Below are 24,028 nucleotides of genomic sequence, written 5' to 3'. Positions count from 1 at the left end.
ATGATAACATCTTAGAGTAGGATGGAGGTTATAGAAATGGGATATCCAAGGCATATTTTATAATTAAAATGTGTAAGTCATTGATGGGTGGATACAGAGTGAGAGGAAATGGAAAAATCAAGCTAATTCTTAGGTGCTGCCTGATTTAAGGAACTGGATAATGTTAACGTTTGCTGAAACAGGGAAGAATAAGGAAGAAAAGGTTAATTCTTTTAAAGTGGGAGTCAACTGAGAAGTTGTTTCAGATGTGATGGTTTTGAGGTGGAAGGGGAAAATTAATAAAGTTAGTAAAAAGTATGATCACACCTGAAATGTATGTGACATGTATTTGAACATGCCTTGTATTCTGAGCTTTGTCCTCATTGAATAATTCCAATGGGACTAGAGGAGTCTTATTATTTTTTTGTTCTCATGTAATGTGAAAGAGATTGTAAGATAAGAAAAAAATCTCAATCTATAGAACCTAGAGTATGAGAAAACTGAACAGGGACAAGGGTAGGTTGTAGGATAATCCCTGTCACTGGAGTAAGATCTAGTTACTGGACTCCAGAAACAAGGGATTCTGACCTTATTGTGATTCCACTGCACAGAGGTCAGGAAGCAGGTGGGCCAGGTTCTCCTATTGGCCTGAGAAAGCAAAGGGTCATGAATGTGAACTTATGCCTGAGTGCTCTCCAGTGCTCCTGAGGTGTATTGTGTACAACATGGTGCCAATATTGCTGAGGTTTGCCTCGCTCAGTTGAGGGAGTCTTTGGCATCTGTTCAGATGAGACTATATCTCATTGAGATTTACCATCTGCTACTCTGTGACGTCCTTTTGAGGAGACTTAAAAGTGTCTCTCTGTGCATAATGTCCACGCCCTCTCTGCTTTGTGTTTTGATGGCATTGATTCCTTCTTCATCCATCAGACATTGTTTCCAAATAGTCTTGATCACAACTTATTAGTGGGTTTTAAAATCAATTTTGTGAGACACAAGCATATTGAAAGACATAGACTAGCATATTATTTTACTCATTTTTTTGTTTATTATTTTATGCACTTACCCTTCCTCCAGGATGAGGGATAGTGCTTTGTGGTAGAATTCTGATGTTTCCCTTCTGTTTGTATGTCTCTGAGTCCTCCTCATAGGAACCGAGGCTTTTCGTGCTTCTGAGTGATTCTTTTGGCTTCCTTGATGCTTTCTGTGCTGGGTGGCTTCCATCCCTGTGCCCTTTGAAACTGAGTCCACTTTCTCCATATTCTTTGTGACCCGGATGTCTTCCTTCTGGGTGATACTGGACACTACTCTATTTGCATTTCAGGAAAGAGCTGCTGAGTTTAGGTTCATAGATTGAAGTGACAGTGCATGTCATCTGTGAAGAGAGCAGAGCAACCTGACAGAGCCAGAGAGGACTCAGTAAACTGTGCTGTATGGCAGACTAACTTGGGCAGAGACCAGAGACAGGTACAGTGAAGCAAGCTGTAGACAGGATAGATTCTCAGAAAGAAACTTGAAATCAGCAAGGAAACTACATACATCCACAGAAAGAGCAAAGATCGGGGCTACCTACTTTCTGAAATGATGGGAGCCGTTGAGGGGGTGTTTCTGGTTCTGATTATCACCCAGTTCATTCTTGGAAATCTGGGGAATGGTTTCATTGGTTTGGTCAATGGCAGAAGCTTGTTCAGGAGCAAGAGAATCTCCTTATCTGACTTCATCATCACCAGCCTGGCCCTCTCCAGGATTGTTCTTCTGTGGATTTTCTTGACTGATGGTGTTTTGATAACATTCTCTTACAAAACTCATGATTTAGGAACAGTAATGCAAATTATTGATATTTTCTGGACATTTACACACCACCTGAGCACATGGCTTATAACCTGCCTTGGTGTCCTTTACTGCCTGAAAATCGCCAGATTCTCCCACCCTGCATTCCTCTGGCTCAAGTTGAGGGTTTCCAGGGTGGTTGTATGGATGCTGTTGGGTACACTGCTTTTGTCATGTTGCAGTACCATGTCTCTGATCAATGAATTTAAAATCAATTCTGTGCTCTGTGGAATTGATAGCACAGGTAATGTGACTGAGCACTTCAGAGAGAAGAGAAGTGAATATCATCTGATCCACATTCTTGGGACTCTGTGGCACGTCCCTCCCTTAACTGTGTCCCTGACTGCCTATGTTCTGCTCATTCTCTCTCTGCGGAGACACACATGGCAGATGCAGCAAAATGGCACCAGTTCTAGAGATCCAAGTACTGAGGCCCACGAGAGGGCTACCAGGATCATCCTCTCCTTCCTGCTTCTCTTCCTGCTTTATACTCTTTCCTTTATAATTTTGTCATCCAGTTGTCTCCTACCAGATACTAAGGTGGCTCAGATGATTGGCGATGTAATTAGCATGTTTTACCTTGTTGGCCACTCATTTGTTCTCATTCTGGGGAACAACAAGTTGAAACAGACATTTATGGTAATACTCCCTTGTAAGTCTGGTCATCTGAAGCCTGGGTCTACGGGACTCTTCTCCCCATAGTTAGCAGAGGGTGCAGGGTGGAGCCTGGGAGTCCTTTGGCCTGGCTCAAGACTATAGGGCTCTTCCTGAGCCTACCACAGATCTGTTTTGACAATCAGTAGAAGAGAGACACTGCTTTCTTTACCCCTGATTTTACCTGGTACCAAGGGTGAAAGGCAGACTTCTTTTCTGTACATAGGATAGTTTTGGAAGGGGAAAACAGTCTTTAGGACATTTCTGACTTTAGTCCATGTTATCCTGAGTTGGAGAGTCAGTGTCTTATATATTGTTTCTAGTCTCTGAAATTAGTGTCAGGTTTCATTCATATAGAAGCAAATACAGAAAGTATCTTCGTAATTTCTAAACTTTCTTTTCCTGGATACAGCTTTTCCATTTCTCCTTGAGGAGAAAAACTTTGAAGGCTAGGTTCAAATCTATATTTTATGGTGTGAAAAATCACCCTGAGTGTGATAATATACCAAGGGATCTAACTTCATTCAAAGCCATATGTACTCATCAGCCCTAACCCAGGACAATTTCTGGTGCAACAGTGAGACATTTCCCATCCTACTATGTTTGTTACTGACCTATAAATACTGAAAGTGGTCGTTGATACTTTACCACTAAGCTACGTCTCTAACCCTTTTGATTTTGAAACAAGGTGTTGCAAAGTTCCTGAGGCTAGCCTCGAACTTGTGATCCTCCTCCCTCAGCCTCACCATTTGCTGTGATTACAAGCCATACTACTGTACCAGCCTCTAGCTCATTTAATAAAAAATGGATGACATGCGACATTGTCAATTAGGAATGTTCATCCAGCTTCCTATTAATTCATATCCCTCCACCAGTATTTCTCTAATGAAAATAATCTGGTAATAAATATCTTTAGACACATTTTTTTTGTGTGTATGTGGACTTATTTCTCTAAAATTAGTGCCAAGAAGTGAAATTGCTGGGAGGAAGGGTATATACACTAAAACTGTGAAAAGATAATGCCAAATTGCCTTCCAGGTATCCATACCTGCTGGATCAATTTTCAATATGGCTTGGACCAAATTAGATGGTCAGACCTTTTAGCTGTTACCCATCTAATAGGGGAAATCAGTCCCCCAATTTACAGATGAAGACATTGAGGATTAAATGTTTTAGGGACTTTCCCTAATAACTGGTAAGTGGCAGACTGGGGATTCTATGTTGGAAATGCCCAACTCTGGAGAGGACATGCCACAATGGACACTGTGCTGTGTGTTCAGAGCATGTCTGGTGATGCTGGCAGATAGTCCATCCTCTCCCCCTCTAAGTTTCAGCCCTCTCCATTAGCTCTTCATTTTGGGGAAGAGGGGGTTACTAGGGATTGAATTCAGGGGCACTTGACCAATGAACCATACCCCCAGTCCTATTTTATATTTTATCTTTAGACAGGATCTCACTAAGACTTAGGGCCTCACTTTTGCTGAGCCTTTCTTTGAACTCCATGATCCTTCTGCCTCAGCCTCCCTAGCCTCTATGATTAGAGGCAAGGACCATGGTGCCTGGCTCTACTTGCTCTTTTTAATCACAGATCACTTTTCCCAAAAGCCAGTCCCTCAGCATGTCTACACAGTTTCCTCACTTCTGGATATCCATTAATTTATTTCTTTTTGCATTGTGTATATAAGTTGTGCTTTCCTATTATAGAAAATAGAGACTAGGAATAGATAATGTAATGATCAATAATTTTTATAGTATTTTATGTGTCCATTAATGTTAGTCATTGTAGATAAGCTTTTCTTTTTAAATCCTTTTCACATTTATCCATACAGTAAACCTAGTTATATAAAAACTCAAAAATAAAAAAACTTTATATTTATGAAAGTTTCCTTGAGCTCTAGATTTACTTTTTAGGACAAAAGTCAGTTGGCTGTTATGATAGGATATTAAGCTCCAATGCTTAGGACCTGGAATGGGATAAAATGGGCATGCAGGGCGCTTGCTTCTGCTCTCAGAAAGAATGCTGCCCTTGAAGAAGCCAGGCCTTCTCCTCCTTGGTCACTTAGCTGTCTTGACTCTACTTGTCTATCTCCACAGCCACAGTCAGTTTTGTGTGCCACGTCTTTGAGTTGGATGGACGTAGAATTCTAGATATAGAATGTCATTGGTACAGACTTTGTCTGTTTTTTCTTTCCTATATCCCTGGTGACTAGAACACCACCTAACCCATAGTAAACATCTGAGGAATATCTTTTAAATGATTGTTTAGCAGTGCTAATTAGTCTTACAACTCCGCTTTGTATCATAGATAAAGAAACTGAAACCTAGAGAGGGGCAGTGGCCTGCCCCAGGTTTCACAGAAAGCCTGTAGCAGTGCTGTAATAACCATTGACCAACTTCCTGACTCTTGATCCGGAACTCTTTCCTTGTCATGGTGCTGCCTTTCTAAAGTACCAGCTTTTTCCTTCCCACCTTTGAATCCCGTCCCTCTTTCTACATATTTTCTCTGCCTTTTTTCCCCCTTGTTTGAACACATTTCTTTTGGTTCAGTTCCAGGGTATCTGGAATCCAAAGGATGATCCTTGATGTACCTGGTACATTTTTTTTCCACTTATTATCAGATTCTAATCTACTTTCATTTATCCATTCTCTCTAACAGGTGTTTTTTTTCTTACCTAAGAAAGACCCTGAATTGAGGTGTATGATAGACACATGAGATTGTTATTCATCATCCAGGAGAATAAGGACTGGCTGTGCTGCTGTCACTGTGAGTTGTATGAGGTAAAGGATCATCTTTTGTGTTCTGAGGATGATAATATCCGTTCTTCTCAAATAAGAAAGTTCTTCTTGGTTATATTCTTAGCAGTAGTAGGAGTTTCCTTTATGTCATTCCTGTTTTGTGTACACATCCTTTGTGAGCAATCATAATGATAATAACATAATAACATTACTAACACTGTACTGGGCTTTATTAGGCAGTTTTTTTTTTTTTTATTGAGATGGAGTGTTGCTATGCTGCCCAGGCTGGCCTAGAATTTGCAATCATCCCATCTTGGCCTCCTGAGTAGCTATGATTATAGATATGCACTACCACCCTCAGCTTCAGGCATTCTTATTTATAGTCCATTATCACATTTGATGTTTTTTTCAGTCCTGGGGATTGAACCTAGAGTGCTGTGCCACTGAGCTATATGTCCCAGCCCGTTCCTTGGCCTCCTGAGTCACTGGGATTACAGGATGACACTGTGCCCTACTTCTCATTTGATTTTCACAGAAATGAGGATAATTCTATCCTCATTTTATAGGTGACAAACCTGGAATAATGAATTGCTCAAAATTATCAACTGGCAAATGATATAGATGGAACAGTCCCAGATTTTTTGACTCTAAGTTTTGTGTTCTTTCCTATAAACCTAAGTATTTCATTTTAATATCTGTAAGACTTCATACTAGAATTAGCCTGTGGGATGCTTATTTATGAATATTTTTAAACACATGAAATAGCTAATATTTCAAACTTTGTATTGGTGGTGTGCCTGTTTGCTAAGATTCAAAATCACTATAGATCAAATATTCTATGATTTGTTTTCTTTTTTTTTTTATTGTTGGTCGTTCAAAACATTACATAGTTCCTCATACATCATATTTCACAGTTTGATTCAAATGAGTTATGAACTCCCAATTTTATCCCGTATACAGATTGCTGTATCACATCAGTTACCCTTCCATTGATTGACATATTGCCTTTCTAGTGTCTGATGTATTCTGCTGTCTGTATTATTCTCTACTATCCCCCCTCCCCTCCCCTCCCCTCCCCTTTTCTCTCTCTACCCCTTCTACTGTAAATCACTTCTTCCATTTGAATTATCTTGTCTTACCCTTCCTTTCCTCTTATATGTCATTTTGTATAACCCTGAGGATCGCCTTCCATTTCCATGCGATTCCCCTTCTCGCTTCCTTTCCCTCCCACCTCTCAACCCTGTTAATGAAAATCTTCGTCTCAAGCTCTTCGTCCCTACCCTGTCCTTGTTTCCTCCCCTTATATCAGAGGAGTCATTTGGTATTTGTTTTTTAAAGATTGACTAGCTTCACTTAGCATAATCTGCTCTAATGCCATCCATTTCCCTCCAAATTCTATGATTTTGTCATTTTTAAATGCAGAGTAATACTCCATTGTGTATAAATGCCACATTTTTTAATCCATTCATCTATTGAAGGGCATCTAGGCTGATTCCACAATCTTGCTATCGTGAATTGTGCTGCTATGAACATCGATGTAGCAGTGTCCCTGTAGCATGCTCTTATTAGGTCTTTAGGGAATAGACCCAGAAGGGGAATAGCTGGGTCAAATGGTGGTTCCATTCCCAGCTTTCCAAGAAATCTCCATACTGCTTTCCAAATTGGCTGCACCAATTTGCAGTCCCACCAGCAATGAACAAGAGTGCCCTTTTCCCCACATCCTCTCCAGCACTTATTGTTGTTTGACTTCCTAATGGCTGCCAATCTTACTGGAGTGAGATGGTATCTTAGGGTAGTTTTGATTTGCATTTCTCTGACTGCTAGCGATGGTGAGCATTTTTTCATGTACTTATTGATTGATTGTATGTCCTCTTCTGAGAAGTGTCTGTTCAGGTCCTTTGCCCATTTATTGATTGGGTTACTTGTTGTCTTATTGTCTAATTTTTTGAGTTCTTTATATATTCTGGTTATTAGGGCTCTATCTGAAGTGTATGGAGTAAAGATTTGTTCCCAGGATGTAGGCTCCCTGTTTATCTCTCTTATTGTTTCTTTTGCTGAGAAAAAACTTTTTAGTTTGAGTAAGTCCCATTTGTTGATTCTAGTTGTTAACTCTTGCGCTATGGGTGTCCTATTGAGGAATTTGGAGCCTGCTCCCACAGTATGTAGATCATAACCAACTTTTTCTTCTATCAGATGCCGTGTCTCTGATTTAATATCAAGCTCCTTGATCCATTTTGAGTTAACTTTTGTGCAAGGCGAGAGATAGGGATTCAGATTCATTTTGATGCAAATGGATTTCCAGTTTTCCCAGCACCATTTGTTGAAGATGCTATCCTTCCTCCATTGCATGCTTTTAGCCCCTTTATCAAATATAAGATAGTTGTAGTTTTGTGGATTGGTTACTGTGTCCTCTATTCTGTACCATTGGTCCACCCGCCTGTTTTGGTACCAGTACCATGCTGTTTTCGTTACTATTGCTCTGTAGTATAGTTTGAAGTCTGGTATCGCTATACCGCCTGATTCACACTTCCTGCTTAGTATTGTTTTTGCTATTCTGGGTCTTTTATTATTCCATATGAATTTCATGATTCTTTTATCTATTTCTACAAGAAATGCAGCTGGGATTTTGATTGGCATTGCATTGAACTTATAGAGAACTTTTGGTAATATCGCCATTTTGATGATGTTGGATCTGCCTATCCATGAGCAGGGTATATTTTTCCATCTTCTAAGGTCTTCTTCTATGTCTTTCTTTAGGGTTTTGTAATTTTCATTGTATAAATCTTTCACCTCTTTTGTTAGGTTGATTCCCAAGTATTTTATTTTTTTGGGGGCTATTGTGAATGGAGTAGTTGTCCTCATTTCCGTTTCAGAGGATTTGTCGCTGATATACAGGAATGCCTTTGATTTATGCGTGTTGATCTTATATCCTGCCACTTTGCTGAATTCATTTATTAGCTCTAATAGCTTCTCTGTAGACCCTTTTGGGTCTGCTAGGTATAGAATCATATCATCTGCAAATAGTGATAATTTAAGTTCTTCTTTTCCAATTTTTATCCCTTTAATTTCTTTCGTCTGTCTAATTGCTCTGGCCAGTGTTTCGAGGACTATGTTGAACAGAAGTGGTGAGAGAGGGCATCCCTGTCTTGTACCAGATCTTAGAGGGAATGCCTTCAATTTTTCTCCATTCAGAATGATGCTGGCCTGTGGCTTATCATATATTGCTTTTACAATGTTGAGGTATGATCCTGTTATCCCTAATTTTTCTAGAGTTTTGAACATAAAGGGATGCTGTACTTTGTCGAATGCTTTTTCTGCGTCTATCGAGACTATCATATGGTTCTTATTTTTAAGTCTATTGATGTGGTGAATAACATTTATTGATTTCCGTATATTGAACCAGCCTTGCATACCAGGGATGAATCCTACTTGATCATGGTGTATAATTTTTTTGATATGTATTTGAATCTGGTTCGCCAGAATTTTATTGAGGATTTTTGCGTCAAGGTTCATTAGAGATATTGGTCTGTAGTTTTCTTTCTTTGAAGTGTCTTTGTCTGGTTTCGGAATCAGGGTGATGTTGGCCTCGTAGAATGAATTTGGAAGTTCTCCCTCTTTTTCTATTTCCTGAAATAGCTTGAAAAGTATTGGTGTTAGTTCCTCTTTAAAGGTTTTGTAAAACTCTGCTGTATACCCATCCGGTCCTGGGCTTTTCTTAGTTGGTAGTCTTTTGATGGTTTCTTCTATTTCTTCTATTGTTATTGGTCTGTTTAGGTTGTCTATATCCTCCTGGTTCAATCTGGGCAGATCATAAGACTTAAGGAATTTATCTATGCCTTCACTATCTTCTATTTTATTGGAGTATAAGGCTTCAAAATAGTCTCTGATTATCTTCTGTATTTCTGAAGTGTCTGTTGTGATATTGCCTTTTTCATCCCGTATGCTAGTAATCTGAGTTCTCTCTCTTCTTCTCTTCGTTAGCATGGCTAAGGGTCTGTCAATTTTATTTATTTTTTCAAAGAACCAGCTTTTAGTTTTGTCAATTTTTTCAATTGTTTCTTTTGTTTCAATTTCATTAATTTCAGCTCTGATTTTGATTATTTCTTGCCTTCTACTTCTTTTGCTGTTGTTTTGCTCCTCTTTTTCTAGGATTTTGAGATGAAGTATGAGATAATTTATTTGTTGGTTTTTTCTTTTTTTGAGGAATGAACTCCAAGCAATGAATTTTCCTCTTAGGACTGCTTTCAATGTGTCCCATAGATTCCGATATGTTGTGTCCGTGTTTTCATTTAACTCTAGGAATTTTTTAATTTCCTCCTTGATGTCTTCAATAACCCATATGTCACTCAGCAACCTGTTGTTCATTCTCCAAGTGATACTTGATTTTTCCTTTCTTCTTTTATCATTGATTTTCAGTTTCATTCCATTATGATCAGATAAGATGCATGGTATTATCTCTACCCCTTTATATTGTCTAAGAGTTGCCCTGTGACATAATATATGGTCTATTTTTGAGAAGGTTCCATGTGCTGCTGAAAAAAAAGTGTAACTACTTGATGTTGGGTGGTAGAGTCTATATATGTCAATTAAGTCTAGGTTATTAATTGTGTTGTTGAGTTCTATAGTTTCCTTGTTTAACTTTTGTTTGGAAGATCTGTCCAGTGGTGAGAGAGGTGTGTTGAAGTCTCCCATGATGATTGTATGGTGGTCTATCAGACTCCTGAACTTGAGAAGAGTTTGCTTGATGAACACCGCTGCACCATTATTTGGGGCATATATATTTATGATTGTTATGTCTTGTTGGTTTATGGTACCCTTGAGCAGTATGAAGTGTCCTTCTTTATCCCTTTTGATTAGCTTTGGCTTGAAATCTATTTTATTAGATATGAGTATGGACACGCCTGCTTGTTTCCGCTGTCCATATGAGTGGTATGATTTTTCCCAACCTTTCACCTTCAGTCTATGGATATCTTTTTCTATCAGATGCGTCTCCTGTAGACAGCATATTGTTGGGTCTTGTTTTGTGATCCATTCTACTAGCCTGTGTCTCTTAATTGGTGAGTTTAAGCCATTGACATTTAGGGTTATTATTGAGATATGGTTTGTACTTCTATCCATATTTGTTTGTTGATGTTACTAAACCTGATTTGTTATCCTCTTTGACTACTTTCCCCCCTTTACTGTCCTACCTCCCATTGTTGGTTTTCAATGTTATTTTCCATTTCCTCTTCCTGCAATGTTTTGCCAAGGATTTTTTGAAGAGATGGTTTTCTAGCTGCGAATTCTTTTAACTTTTGTTTATTGTGGAAGGTTTTAATTTCATCTTCTAACCTGAAGCTTAATTTTGCCGGATACACGATTCTTGGTTGGAACCCATTTTCTTTCAGTGTTTGAAATATGTTATTCCAGGATCTTCTAGCTTTCAGAGTCTGTGTTGAGAGATCAGCTGTTATCCTGATTGGTTTACCCCTAAATGTAATCTGCTTCCTTTCCCTTGTAGCTTTTAAAATTCTTTCCTTATTCTGTATGTTGGACATCTTCACTATAATGTGTCTAGGTGTGGATCTCTTATGGTTTTGCACATTCGGCGTCCTGTAGGCTTCTAGGATTTGGGATTCTGTCTCATTCTTCAAGTCTGGGAAGATTTCTCGTATTATTTCATTGAATAGACTGTGTATTCCTCTGGTATGGAGCTCTGTGCCTTCCTGTATCCCCATGACTCTTAAATTTGGTCTTTTGATATTGTCCCATATTTCTTGGATGTTCTGTTCATGGTTTCTTAGCAGACTTGCTGAGCTGTCTATGTTCTTTTCCAGTTGAAATACTTTGTCTTCATTGTCTGATGTTCTCTCTTCTAAGTGATCTACTCTGCTGGTAGTATTCTCAATTGAGTTTTTAAGTTGGTTTATTTTTTCCTGCATTTCTAGTATTTCTATTTGTTTGTTTTTTATTTCCTCTATCTCCCTGTGAAATTGATCTTTTACTTCCTGGATTTGTTTGTCAATGTGATCTTTCATTATCTGATTTTGCTGTCTCATGTCTTCCTTGAGACTCCAGATCATCTGAAGCATGTATATCCTGATCTCTCTATCTGACATTCCATCTGTTGCACCTATTACCTCTTCTAAAGTTGAGTTGACCTGCATTGCCTGTGGTCCTTTCTTTCCTTGTCTTTTCATACTGCTGGCGTTTCTTTCTGCTTGGTGAAACTGTTGTGTTTTGAAATTTTCCCTCTATTTATTTATATTGCTCTTGTATAGTTGAATAATCACCCTTGCAGGGCATGTAGTGGCTGTGATCCTCCTCCAATTGGTGTGATCCGTCTACCACGCTGGCAGGCCCTAGGTCTGCTCTGCTGGTCGGTCAAAGGTCCGCCTACCCAGCAGGCACGTGGGGCACCTCTATCACTCCGCAGGTTGCTGGGCCTAACCTCCCGATGGGTCGAAGGTTCGCCTAGCTTGCAGGGGGCTGCTCCGGGAGCGAGAGCTAGGCCTCCCAGGGGAGCCCAGATGGTGGAGGCCTACTGCCGGTTCAGGCGGGGCGGGCCAAGCCGCACTGGGTGCCGGCGGCTTGCAAACGCGGCTGGTATCAGCAGGACTTAACTCCTGCACCCGCTGCGGGGGCACCTTTATCTCCGGGTAGCTGCGGTCGCGTGGTTGGGAACCGGGCGGGTGGGGCCGCTTCTCCCAGGGCAAGAGCTAGGCCTCCCGGGGGAGCCCGGATGGCGGAGGACTACCGGTTCGGGCGGGACGGGCCAAGCCGCTCAGGGATCCCGCGGGTTGCAAAGGTGGCTGGCGTCTGCAGGACTTAACTTCTGCACCCGCCACGTGGGCACCTTTATCGCCGAGTAGCTGTGGCCGCCTGGTTAGGAAGCGGGCGGGTGGGGCCGCTTCTCCCAGGGCGAGAGCTAGGCCTCCAGGGGGAGCCGCCTGCCGGAGCGGCTGATGGCTGGGGGACTAGACCTCTGTGCCCGTGTGGCCTTCCAAGATCCACTTCTCTGGGGCAACCTGTCACTTCGAGTAAACCTACCAGTTCACGGCAGCTCTCCTCTTAAGGGAGTTATGCTAGAAGTTCCTCCGTAGCTAGGCTGCAGCTGTTTCGATGAGTCTTTCATATCCCGTTAAAGTGGAGACGTTGGAGTCGCTGCTTCCTCGCCGGCCGCCATGTTGGATCCCCCCTTGTTTTCTTAAAGATATAACAATAGCCAAGATTGGAATCAACCTAATCCATTAATACCCATAATAGATCAGGTTGACATATATATACAAATAAATATACAATGGTATAGTATTCAGCTAAAAGTAGGATGACCCATTATTTGTGAAAAAAAGGATGAACCTGCAGGACATTATTCTAAGCAAAATAGGCTAGGTACAGAAAGACAAATACTGAATAACCTCACTGACATATGGAATTTAAAAAATTAGACTCAGAAGCAGAGAATAGATGGGTTGCCAGGAAATGGGATTGTGGGAGAAACAGGATGGTATTTATCAAAGGCTAAAAAGTTTCCCATAAGACAAGGTGAATAAGTTCTGAAGATCTAATATACAGTGTAGTGACTGCAGTTATAATACTGTATTATCCACTTGAAATTTGTTAAGAGAATACATCTTAAATGTTCTCATTACCCAAGGGGGAGAGAGGGAGGGTGGAGGGGGGGATATAATGAGGTGATGGATATGTTAATTCACTTGATTGTGGCAATAATTTTACAATGTATACATATATCAAAACATCTTATTGTACACTATAAATATATACAAATTTTATTTGTCAACTACTCCTCAATAAAGGTGGAAAAAAATCTTGCATTTTCCAGGTAACTTTGGGATTTGATTTCCTTCTTTCTCTATAAATAATTAGCAACCACAGGTGTGAGGTGCTTTGTGTTTTAGCCCAGAAAACAAATCTAGAGGCAAATCTATGCTCTCAACTTGATTCCTATGTAATTGGATCTTTGTAGTTTGCATTCTCAGAGTTGCAGCTGATCCATGTGCAGGTGTGTGCACACATGTGTGGGCATGAGGATATTAATAACTTTCAGTTATGCCCTGTGACGGTATAACCTAGAGATTTGAAATGTTAAAATGTGACATGAGCCTCACTAAATGATTCAAATAGTACAGTGTTGAGAGCCCCCCCAAGATTCAAATTCCTGAGTGTTAGTGTTTTGATCCTGGGGTGAGGAAAAGTCTGATTCCCTTTTGACTTCTGAAATATGTATTTAAATTAGGTGCATTAAAATACTCAATCATTGGATATAGCAACAGAATGGATGCAGCTGATGGTGAACTGAAGTTCAGCTCAAGGAACCCTCAGAAGATGTGAGGAGGCATTAAAGAGATGAGAAATGAAAATGCAAAGGAAAACAATATGGCATGTAGAAATAAAAGTGTAAAATCTGTGTAAGTGGAGTCCCAGAAGGAGATGGAGAACCAAAAGCAAACAACAGAAGGAATGATATATTTGAGGAATTAATGACCATGAGTTGTACTGAGTTGAAGACAAAAACTCAAGCTTCAAGGGACAAAGGGCACCAAAGAGGACATGTAAACTGGAGAAAACTCATCACACCTTGACACATTATGGAGGAATTTAAGGAATATCAAAGATAAAGGAAATTTTACAAAATTTTCATGAGACATAAGAGATGGAAAATCAGGTTTACCTTTCTCAGCACAATACAGAAAAACAAAATTTTGTATTACATTTATTCTTACTTTCAAGCATCACCAAGAAGAAAAGTTTAGTAATTTTTTTTTTCTGGCTAGTAACATATTTTATTTAATTATATATGGGGAGTTAATGATTAAAATTATAGTGAAGGCCCAGTGGGTTATTGATTGGAAGGCAGTGAGCTAATTCTGAAATAGTTGAACAAAAAAAAATCTTGAAGCTCTAAATGATTTTGAAAGAGTATGATGTCACACTCAGAAATGTATTAAAGGAGTCAATGTTGCATATAGTTGGAAATAATTCTGGATATAGGAATTCAGCTTGACCTGATTGCAGCCATACTGAGTCATAACTACCAGGACTGCCCCCAAATAACCCTGGCTGGTTTTCCCCACATAGTCTCCTGGCATACTATAAATATACCTTTAAGAGTGGTATGTGAAAACATATGCAACAAAATGAAATTAAACCCCTATCTCTCACCATGCACAAAACTCAACTCAAAATAGATCAAGGACTTAGAAATAAAACCAGAGACCCTACATCTAATAGAAGAAAAAGTAGGCCCTAATCTTTATCATGTGGTATTAGGCCCCAACTTTTTTAATAAGACTCCTGTGGTGCAATAATTAAAATCAAGATCAATAAATGAGATGGACTCAAACTAAAAAGTTTCTTCTCAGCAAAAGAAACAATCTGTGAGGTGAATAGAGAACCTACATATTGGGAGCAAATCTTTACCCCTCACACATCAGATAGAGCACTAATCTCTAGGGTATAATAAAGAACTCAAGAAGTTAAACACAAAAATAACAAATAACCCAATCAATAAATGGGCCAAGGACCCCAACAAACACTTCTCAGAAGATGATATACAATCAATCAACAAATATATGAAAAATGTTCATCCTGTCTAGCAATTAGAGAAATGCAAATCAAAACCATGCTAAGATTTCATCTCTCTCTGGTCAGAATGGCAGCTATTATGAATACAAACAAAAATAAGTGTTGATGAGGATGTGGGGGAAAACGCACACTCATACATTGCTGGTGGGACTGCAAATTGGTGCAGCCAATATGGAAAGCAGCATGGAGATTCCTTGAAAAATTGGGAATGGAATCACCATTTGATCCAACTATTCTTCTCCTTGGTCAATACCCAAAGAACTTAAAAACAACATGCTACAGGGACACAGCCAGTGCAATTTTATAGCAGCACAATTCACAATAGCTAAACTGTGGAACCAACCTAGATGCCCTTCAATAGATGAATGGTTAAAAAATGTGGCAAATATACACAATGGAATATTACTCAGCAATAAAAGAGAATAAAGTCATGGCATTTGCAAGTAAATGGATGGAGTTAGAGAAGATAATGCAAAGTGAAGTTAGCCAATCCCAAAAAACCAAATGCCAAATGTTTTCTCTGATATAAGGAGACTGATTGATAGTGGGGTAGGGAGAGGGAGCATGAGAGGAATAGATGAACCCTAGATAGGGTACAGGGGTTGGAGGCAAAGGGAGGGGCATGAGGTTAGAAATAATGGTGGAATGTGATGGACATTATTATCCAAAGTACATGTATGAAGACACGAATTGGTGGGGATATATACCAGAGATATGAAAAATTGTGCTCTATTTATATAATAAGAATTGTAATGCATTCTGCTGTCATATATAAATAAAAAAATTAATTTAAAAAAAGAGTGGTATGTGGAGCTCTATGGCCAGACCTGGTGCAGTTGGCCCAAATAATGTGCCTGAAATCTTTAATATTAACTTGAGATATACCAGATACATTCTGTTGAGATGAAACCACTTTTGTCCTATTATATAATCCCTACTTTTGACCCAAAGCATAAGACTCCTCCTCATGGTCTTACATGCTGTCAGTAAGTCCCCAATAAGATGCACTCTATACTCTTGAGTTTATCTGCTTCTTTTCTTCAATTTCAATGGAATTTTGGGGTTGGTTATCATATACTGAAATCAGGTTGTTTTGGAATACTGGGGAGGAGGCAGGGAATGTAGCACAAACAAATGCTAGTGCTACAAAATTTGTTTGTTTGCAGCAAAGGAAATAGAAATTAAACATACCAATTGAAAACAATACAATAGCTCAATGAGAAAGTCAGCAACAGATGAACATCTTTTAAAAAGTTGAAAACTTTGCTTCAGTGTTTTACTTTAGTAGGAGTTACTAGAGTGGCTTCAAGAACCTCTACATTCTATGCAATATTTAGTTATATTGGTGAAATGGACTTTCGAGGTGAAGGCAGCCAGAGACTCATTGGGGGGTTCTTCTACCCAGAGGAATCTAAGCTACCAGAAATAGCCATCCTAAATTTTAATATCTCAAATAACTAAGCCACCCTAAATCTTTTTTAAAAAAATATTTACTTTTTTTAGTTTTAGGTGGACACAATATCTTTATTTTACATTTATGTGGTGCTGAGGATCGAACCCAGTGCCTTTTGCATGTTAAGCAAGCACTCTACCACTGAACCACAACCCTGGCCCCCACCCGAAATCTTTTTTTTTGTGATTATATCATATTTTTATTCAATATAACAATTTCTGTCTCAGTATGTTTAGACGTTTTGTATTTACTGTAATGTTGGTACTGTTGGATTTAAATCAACCATATCTATCTTGTACAAACTCAAACTTCACAATCTTAAGCTCCTATTTTAGGATTGAGTGTGAATTTATGATTTTTAGACACTTCTGGAAAATAAAGGAAGTCTCCATTCCCAACCCTAGCCACCCTAACTCAAGACCCTGAATAACTTTTGCTGATTTCATGGAAAGCAAAGTGAAAACAAATTTGGGAAATGTACCATATTTGTACTGTCTTACCATAACACCCTGGTATGGATCAGAAAACTCAGAATATGGATCAGAGTCTGCTCCACCTCAGAAACATATTTACAAAAGCGAAGCCCCTGATAGATCTAGTCCACATGGGTTCTTGAACTAGACAAAAGCAAAATGACTCTGGTGGTTTATTTAAGGGGGCACATCAAATGCAGGGGTAAGGTTTCAAAGGCAGAGTCTTGCTTTGTGATGTCTTGCAATCAACAGGTTGATTGACATCTTGGGAGGACACACCAATCTCAGGTGCTGTGTGAGATCTTAGGCAGAGCTTGAGGAGGAAGTTCATCTGCATCAGGTATTAGTCTCTGTGGGGTGTGCCCCAGGGAGTTCCCAGTGCCAGACGTATCCCCTCAGGAGGCTACTATGTGCAACATAGTCCACACACAGCCCATAGAGGCTCATCACCATGGACTGTAAATAAAACACCTATGAAACTTTTCCTTGTATTTGAAAAAAGGTATTGATAGGTATGATTATATTCTGATGCAGATTTTTAATTGCAGTGAAGTTGATTTCTAGAGATTATTGACCTCAAAAAATCTGTACTTTGAAAGAAGCATCAGTTTAAAGTGAATGAATGATTGATTGAATAATGCTGGTTGCAAAGGCTAGCAAGAGATATAGTTTTCTAGTAGTCTTATTAGGACCGTTTTTATTTCAGAGCACTCTTGTGGCAAAATTTTCAATAGTTTTCTCCAATTTTATCTTCTTCATAAACTTTTATTTTTTAGTGCATGATTTTGCAAAATTTGACATTTTATAAGAACACAGGTATTACTCTGTATAGGAAGGCCTGAATATACCACATAGGTCTGTCATGAGGATTAAAAGAACTAATACATATAAATGGCTTAGAAGATTGCCTAGTATATAGTATTCGCTATAAATATTTACCCTTAATATTATCATATTATTCATTAGAATAAATGACTTTATCTTTTAACAGATTATAATTATATATAATTATGGGTTGCTCAGTGATGTTATGATACATGTAAGTATGGAATGATTGAACCAAGCTAATTAACTAATTAACTATTTATAGTGATATAAATGGTTTATAAGCATAGTTTTTTTAAAAAAAACAAATATCTCACTACGCGTGGCTTTTTGTAATACTCATTTTTGTGTTTATCCAGTTAGTAAAGATTAAAAAAGGTAAGAGTTTTATCAAGATTTTATGGATAAGGGCACTCTCACACTGAAGATGGGTGTGTTACTTGATATAATATTCCAGGGGACAATTTGGCAATGATTTTGAAATATATGTATATATTTTGATGTAGTAATTATGCCTTTTGTAAATACATCTCTTAATTATGCCTTTTGCAAATACATCACCTTAACTAGTTATCATTTATTCCTCCTGTCATATTATAACTTTTTGCTCTTTGATTAACAATTCCTCATTTACCCCAAACCCCAGCTTCTGGAAACTACCATACTCCTCTTTTCTTCTATGAGTTCAATTGGTTTAGATTCAACATGTAAGAACATATACTTTTGAGAACATAGAATTTTTGTCTTTTTGGGGCTGGATTATTTCACTTAACATGATGCCTTCAGGTTTATCATGTTGCAAATTTTAGAGTTTGGGGGAAAAATCTTAAATATTTGCACTGGCAAGGAATAATTGAAATATTAAGAAAATATAGTAGAAATGCCAGATAAATATATGATTTTGAAGATGACAAATGTTCTTTTTCAAAAGGGTTCTTTTTTTTTTAGTGCTGGGAATTGAACCCAGGGCCTTGTGCTTATGGGCAACTGCTCTACCATTGAGCAAATTCCTCATCCTTAAAGAAATATATATGTATGTGTATATATTACATATCTATATATGTATATACACACACACACATATATATATATATTTATAAAGATATATACATACATGTACATATATGTATATATGTATATATACATATATACATATATATGTATAATACACATATATAATCCACATATATTATGTATCTCATGTGTGTATGTATATACATATGGCTTCAAGAACCTCTTGTGTCTATGTTTGTTTTATTGAGATAGGATCTTGTGATCTTATCTAGGCTGGTCTCAAATTCCTGGACTCAAGTCATCTTCCCATCTCAACATCCTGAGTAACTAGGGTTTAGTCCGTGAGGTCAGCTTCATGAAAGAAGGTTCGATTTGTGAGTAAATGCTATGGAGTTTTGAATTAAAGAGACAAGACTCTAATTACCTTTAAACCAGCTCTAGGATGGCTCCTCCTAGCTCCAGCCTCCAGCCACCTATTGTGGTAGCGAGGTTTACTGAAGAGGCTATTGAAAGAGAGAGAGCACACCAAGGAGTGAACTTTTATTGGGGAACAAAAAATTCTGGGGAAAATTCCCTCCAATGAAGATTAAGGGGGGCAGCGTCCCAAGGTCAGTGGTGACAATTGGGTGTTCGGGGTAGTGTCCAGACACCCCTCCACACAGACAAGTCCTTGGACCTGGGAAAGGATGGGGAAAGCTCTGACACAGCTGTGCTTAAGTGCCTCTCACCCAGCCAGGGAGATAACTCAAATCACATGTGAGGATGACCTCCCACATATTCCCCCTTTTTTTCTTTTAAAAAGCAGGTGATGATTTACTCTCTGGAGTCTCTGCACTCTTGCTCTGAAGAACTCACCATCCTATAATACAACACAAAAAAGAATTAACAGCAAAGAGAACAATGCAATAATGTACCAGGCCTAGTGTTTAAGAATGTTTCCAGGGTTAAATCAATTTAATTCCTTTAATATTTGATTAGCTAAAGAAGAAGGATCTGAAAAATCAGCTCTATTATTTTGAATATTTTGGATATGATGATGGAGTTCCAAAAGATCCAAGCTATTATTATTATTTGGCCAAATATCCAACAAATGGTTTTTAACCTTCTCCCAATCCCAGAGAGAAGCATTGTACTTGGCAGCTGTAACACACATATTTATATTTTGCATGCCATTTAAACCTTTCTTTAAACTTTAAAGCCGAAAGTTCATTACCTATATTTATAACAGTCACCTCTAAGGCATTTAACTTAGTCTCAATCCTTTCATCAGTATTTACTTGATTGTGCAGAGCCTTGGAAGTATTTTGGGCTAAATTATTGAGAAATTTTGCATGTTGAATATTTTGAGATAAAGTTATCAAAGCTGTGACTCTGGATGCAATGAAAAAAACCAAGGCCATAACTCCCACAGTTATAATTTCAATGGCACATCTAGGTCTCGATAGCTGGAATTGGATTTGCTGTAAGACTTGAAAACCAGCATCAGCATTCCTTGGCTCTGAAATATTAGCAGGCAATAAAGCAAAAGAAGGCTGATGAAGTACCAGCACTCCTTTTCCTCTATTATATCTAGTAATACAATTGGTTAGGTTACATTTGTTACATGTTACAACATATCTGTCATCTATCCATTTAACTTTTACATTTCCAATGATTAAAACTTAAGAAGATTGGACCCAGTCTCGTAAGCCATAGCAAGAACCTTCCTTACAGCTCTTGCCAACAAATTTTGGTAAAGGTTTGTCTCTAAAATGTAAGAATTCTGAGGCAGCAATTAAGCACCAAACATCTTTTTGAATACCACCTTCACTGTAGGTCAAAATATTGCTAACAAATCCTGCAGGTGTCATAGCAGAACTTTTTCGTAATTGTCTTTTATCAATTTTTGGAGACCAGTCTAAAGTATACCCACTATCTTTAGACACCTTATGTTGTACTGGAAAGGTATTTATATAATCTATTCATCTAGGAAAGGTGCCAATCTCAATTGTAGAACTATTAGGACAATGAGGTATTCATGGAGATTTTGCAGAAATGATTGGTTTGTTATGGGAAAGTTCCATTTTGATCACTGATCTAGTATAAGGTTTTAAGTCTCCATAAATAGTATGATTAATCAGTCTAGGTCTCCCAATTGTTGTCTTTTCCTCAAATGATACTCTGAGACAGCCAGCATGTTTATCATGGAACCAAGACAAAGGTAATTGGGCATTGTAGCCAGAATAATTAAATTTAGTCACAGGATTGGGAGTAATATGAATATCTGTAAATCCTCCCATCATGAATGAGTCATTAGTAAACACTGGAATAGAGTCTCCAATCCTCACAGCTGGGTGTACCAGGAGTGGATCTGGGAAATATGTCCAGTAAGTGTCTGCTCAACTCCCTTTTACCTGACAGCCCAGCAGGGCAATCACTGTAGCTACCATCATCAATGGGGTCTTATTTTTTTCCTAGGAGTCGAATCATTCGCAAAGCCTGTGTTGTCAGCTTTTTCACATTTTCCCATGAGATCAGCTTTTCAGCTGGGTCTTACTGGGTCTTCTTCATTCTTCTTCGATATCTCTTCCTTTTGAGTGGAGGCTTCTTCTCCGGGTCGATTTTGAATCTTGGTCTATCTCCTCCATGTCTGATTGCGCGTTCAGGCACCCAGATAGGACGGAAAGCACTTTCTGGAAAAATACAAGCATGACCTCTGCCCCACATAATCACTGGATCTGGGCCTTTCCATTGATCAGTCTGTAAGTCTTTCCACAAAACTCTGGCTAAAGGGCCTGTTGCTGTGGAAGACATATGTCTCTCAGCTGCAGTGTGAACTGCGTCACAATTTAAAAAATTTAAAACAAACAAGGCATGATTAAGGATATTTTGGGGAGTCATTAACCTATTTTCCCCTTTTAATTTTTGTAATTGCAGCTTAATAGATAAATGAGCTCATTCCACAATGGCTTGACCTTGGGGGTTATGAGGAATTCCTGTTTTATGGTCAATTTGAAACTCTTGGAAAAATTGTTAAAAAGAAGAGCTTACATAAGCTGGTGCAATATCTATTTTAATCTGTAAAGGGCATCCTAACACAGAAAAGGCTGCTAGGCAATGAGAAATTACATGTTGAGTAGTTTCCTTTGTACGTGCTGTGGCAAAAATGAATCTGGAATGTGTATCAACTATTACATGTACTTACATGTACATAACATTGCTTACCAAATTGAGGAATATGAGTTACATCCATTTGCCATATTTGATTTGGTTTTAATCCATGGGGACTTACCCCTAATGGCAGAGATGGAGTGTGAATAACACACTTAGGGCAGTGACTTATAATTTGACGAGCTTGTTCTCTGGTAATATTAAATTTTTTATGTAAACTAGAAGCATTTTGACGATGTAAAGAATTGAAGCTTGTGCACAATCATATGGAGACATCTGTTGACAAATAGCTACCAATTTATCAATTTTGTCATTACCTGAAGTACCAGCACCATTTGTTGAAGAGACTATATTTTCTCCAATGTATGTTTATGGTGCCTTTGTTTATAACTATTTATGTGGGTTTGTCTCTGTGTCTTCTGTTCCATTGGTCTTCATGTCTGTTTTGGTACCAATACCATACTATTTTTGTTTGGTAGCTCTGTGGTATAATTTAAGGTCTGATATTATGATTCACTTACTGCTTCACTTTTCACAGTAAGGATTGTTTTGGCTATCCTGGGCCTCTTATTTTTCCAAATGAATTTCATGACTGCTTTTTCTATTTCTTAGAAGAATATAATTGGAATTTTAATACAAATTGCATTAAATCTGTATAGTGCTTTTTGTAGTATGGCCATTTTGATAATATTAATTCTGCCTATCCATGAATATTGGAGATCTTTCCATCTTCTAAGGTCTTCCTGATTTTTAAGTTCATGCAAATGAACAAAGCAGATTTTGTCATGACACTTGGATTTCAGTGTTTCTTTCCAGTGTCCAGATGAAGGTATGACAGTGATGCTCTCTATAATGAGATCATCCAAGAAACAAACAAAATGAGAAATTGGTGACCTACTGGGCTCTTTTTAAAGAGCATATTCTTATTTTTATTTAATCTCTGTCCAAGGCAGAACACAATTTCTAACCCATTGTGGAGACTGGGATTGAAATCTGTGAGATAACATTAGTGAAGCTTGTCTCTCCATGAGTAAGCACAGCAAAACTTGGATGCAGGACCCAGGTGTCAAGAAAGGAGCAGAGGGGAGGGATCTGAGTGGAACCATACCTACAGTCGGGCAAAGTGTAGTCTTGATGAGTCAGCCTGTGACTGTGGTCACTGTGTCTGGCCAATAGTACTTAATAAGGTTGCAAAAACTGAGGAAAATAAAACAAATTAGAATTATTATTGGTTATTGATTGGGGTGATTTGTCTCTGCCTAAAATATAGGCAGATGGGAGAAGAGAAAAATCCTTTTAGTGTCTGTGACAGTAGTGCCTTTGTGTTCTGTGCTTGAAGACTTGACTTCAGCTCAAGGAGTTTTCAAGTCGATCTAACTTTGTTATATTTGAGTCTTAACCAGGTTGCCAACATAAATAGAGGGCCCTAGGCTCTTTACATTTTCCTCTGACATTCTTCTGTACCTGATTTTGCATTTTGCAGTGTCAGGAAGCAATGTCAAATGGAGGATGATGTATTGAGACTTTTTGGGGGTGTGGGAAGGGATGGATAGGAAGTCTCAAATAGGTTTGGATACCATTCTACTGGGTTTAGAATTTATTCTCAGGGCAGCTGAGTTTTTTTTTTTATATTGAAGGCATTGAAAGTTTTTTATTCCCATCAGAGAGAGCAGGTTTATGCCTTTTTTGGATCTACAAGACATCTTTACCTCACTCTAGAACAGCCTGTCTTCCTTTTTGACTTGATTTATAGTTGTTGACCCTGTTTAAAAGGGTTGTTTTGTACTTTCCACTCTTCTACTGGCTCTCTCTCTGTAGCATGTGGAAATCAATTTAGCCCTGAGATGAAACATGCTATTCATAGGAAAGCTGGGATCTTAGCCACATGTGAGAGCTTAAAGTCTGAATGATAAGAGAGATAGCAGGGAAATAGAAGTCAACATTTCTTTTGATGCCCGTGACTCCCCAATAATGTTGAGGTCAAGAGCACAGAATTTAGAGTCTGACATTTTGGGCTTTTATTCCAGGCTTTGAAATCTATGAGCTATGACTAAAGTTTTAGCCTCAATTTTCTCATTTGTTAAGGGGGATAAAAGGTAACTCAAGATTTGTTATGAAGGTTTATGAGATGATGAATGTAACCCAGTAGAATGCCATTATTTAAAATGTTTTGGATGTAGGTAGAGACACAAATAAGAAGACATGGGCTACTGGTGTGCTGCATCCATAAGTTTCTATTTGGAGATTTTATTTTGAGTTTAAGCTTGTATAGTCAATGGCAGAGACAATGGGATGCGGAGGGAGAAATAGGCTATCAATTCTATTCTCC

The 24,028-nt window shown here is 38.4% G+C and overlaps 1 protein-coding gene across 1 annotated transcript; it reads left to right on the top strand.

The window, feature by feature from the left end:
* Positions 1-1,521: 1,521 nt before the first annotated feature.
* LOC113194376 (taste receptor type 2 member 3-like) lies at positions 1,522-2,511 on the top strand. The gene has a single exon (XM_026405427.2). The coding sequence runs from the start codon at positions 1,561-1,563 to the stop codon at positions 2,509-2,511; it is 951 nt and encodes a 316-aa protein (XP_026261212.2). The 5' UTR covers positions 1,522-1,560.
* Positions 2,512-24,028: the final 21,517 nt, after the last annotated feature.

Source organism: Urocitellus parryii, chromosome 3 (genome assembly GCF_045843805.1).
Source record: "Urocitellus parryii isolate mUroPar1 chromosome 3, mUroPar1.hap1, whole genome shotgun sequence".
Taxonomy (NCBI): domain Eukaryota; kingdom Metazoa; phylum Chordata; class Mammalia; order Rodentia; family Sciuridae; genus Urocitellus; species Urocitellus parryii.
The sequence above is the reverse complement of the archived record's forward strand: the minus strand, read 5'-3'. Positions and strand labels throughout refer to the sequence as shown.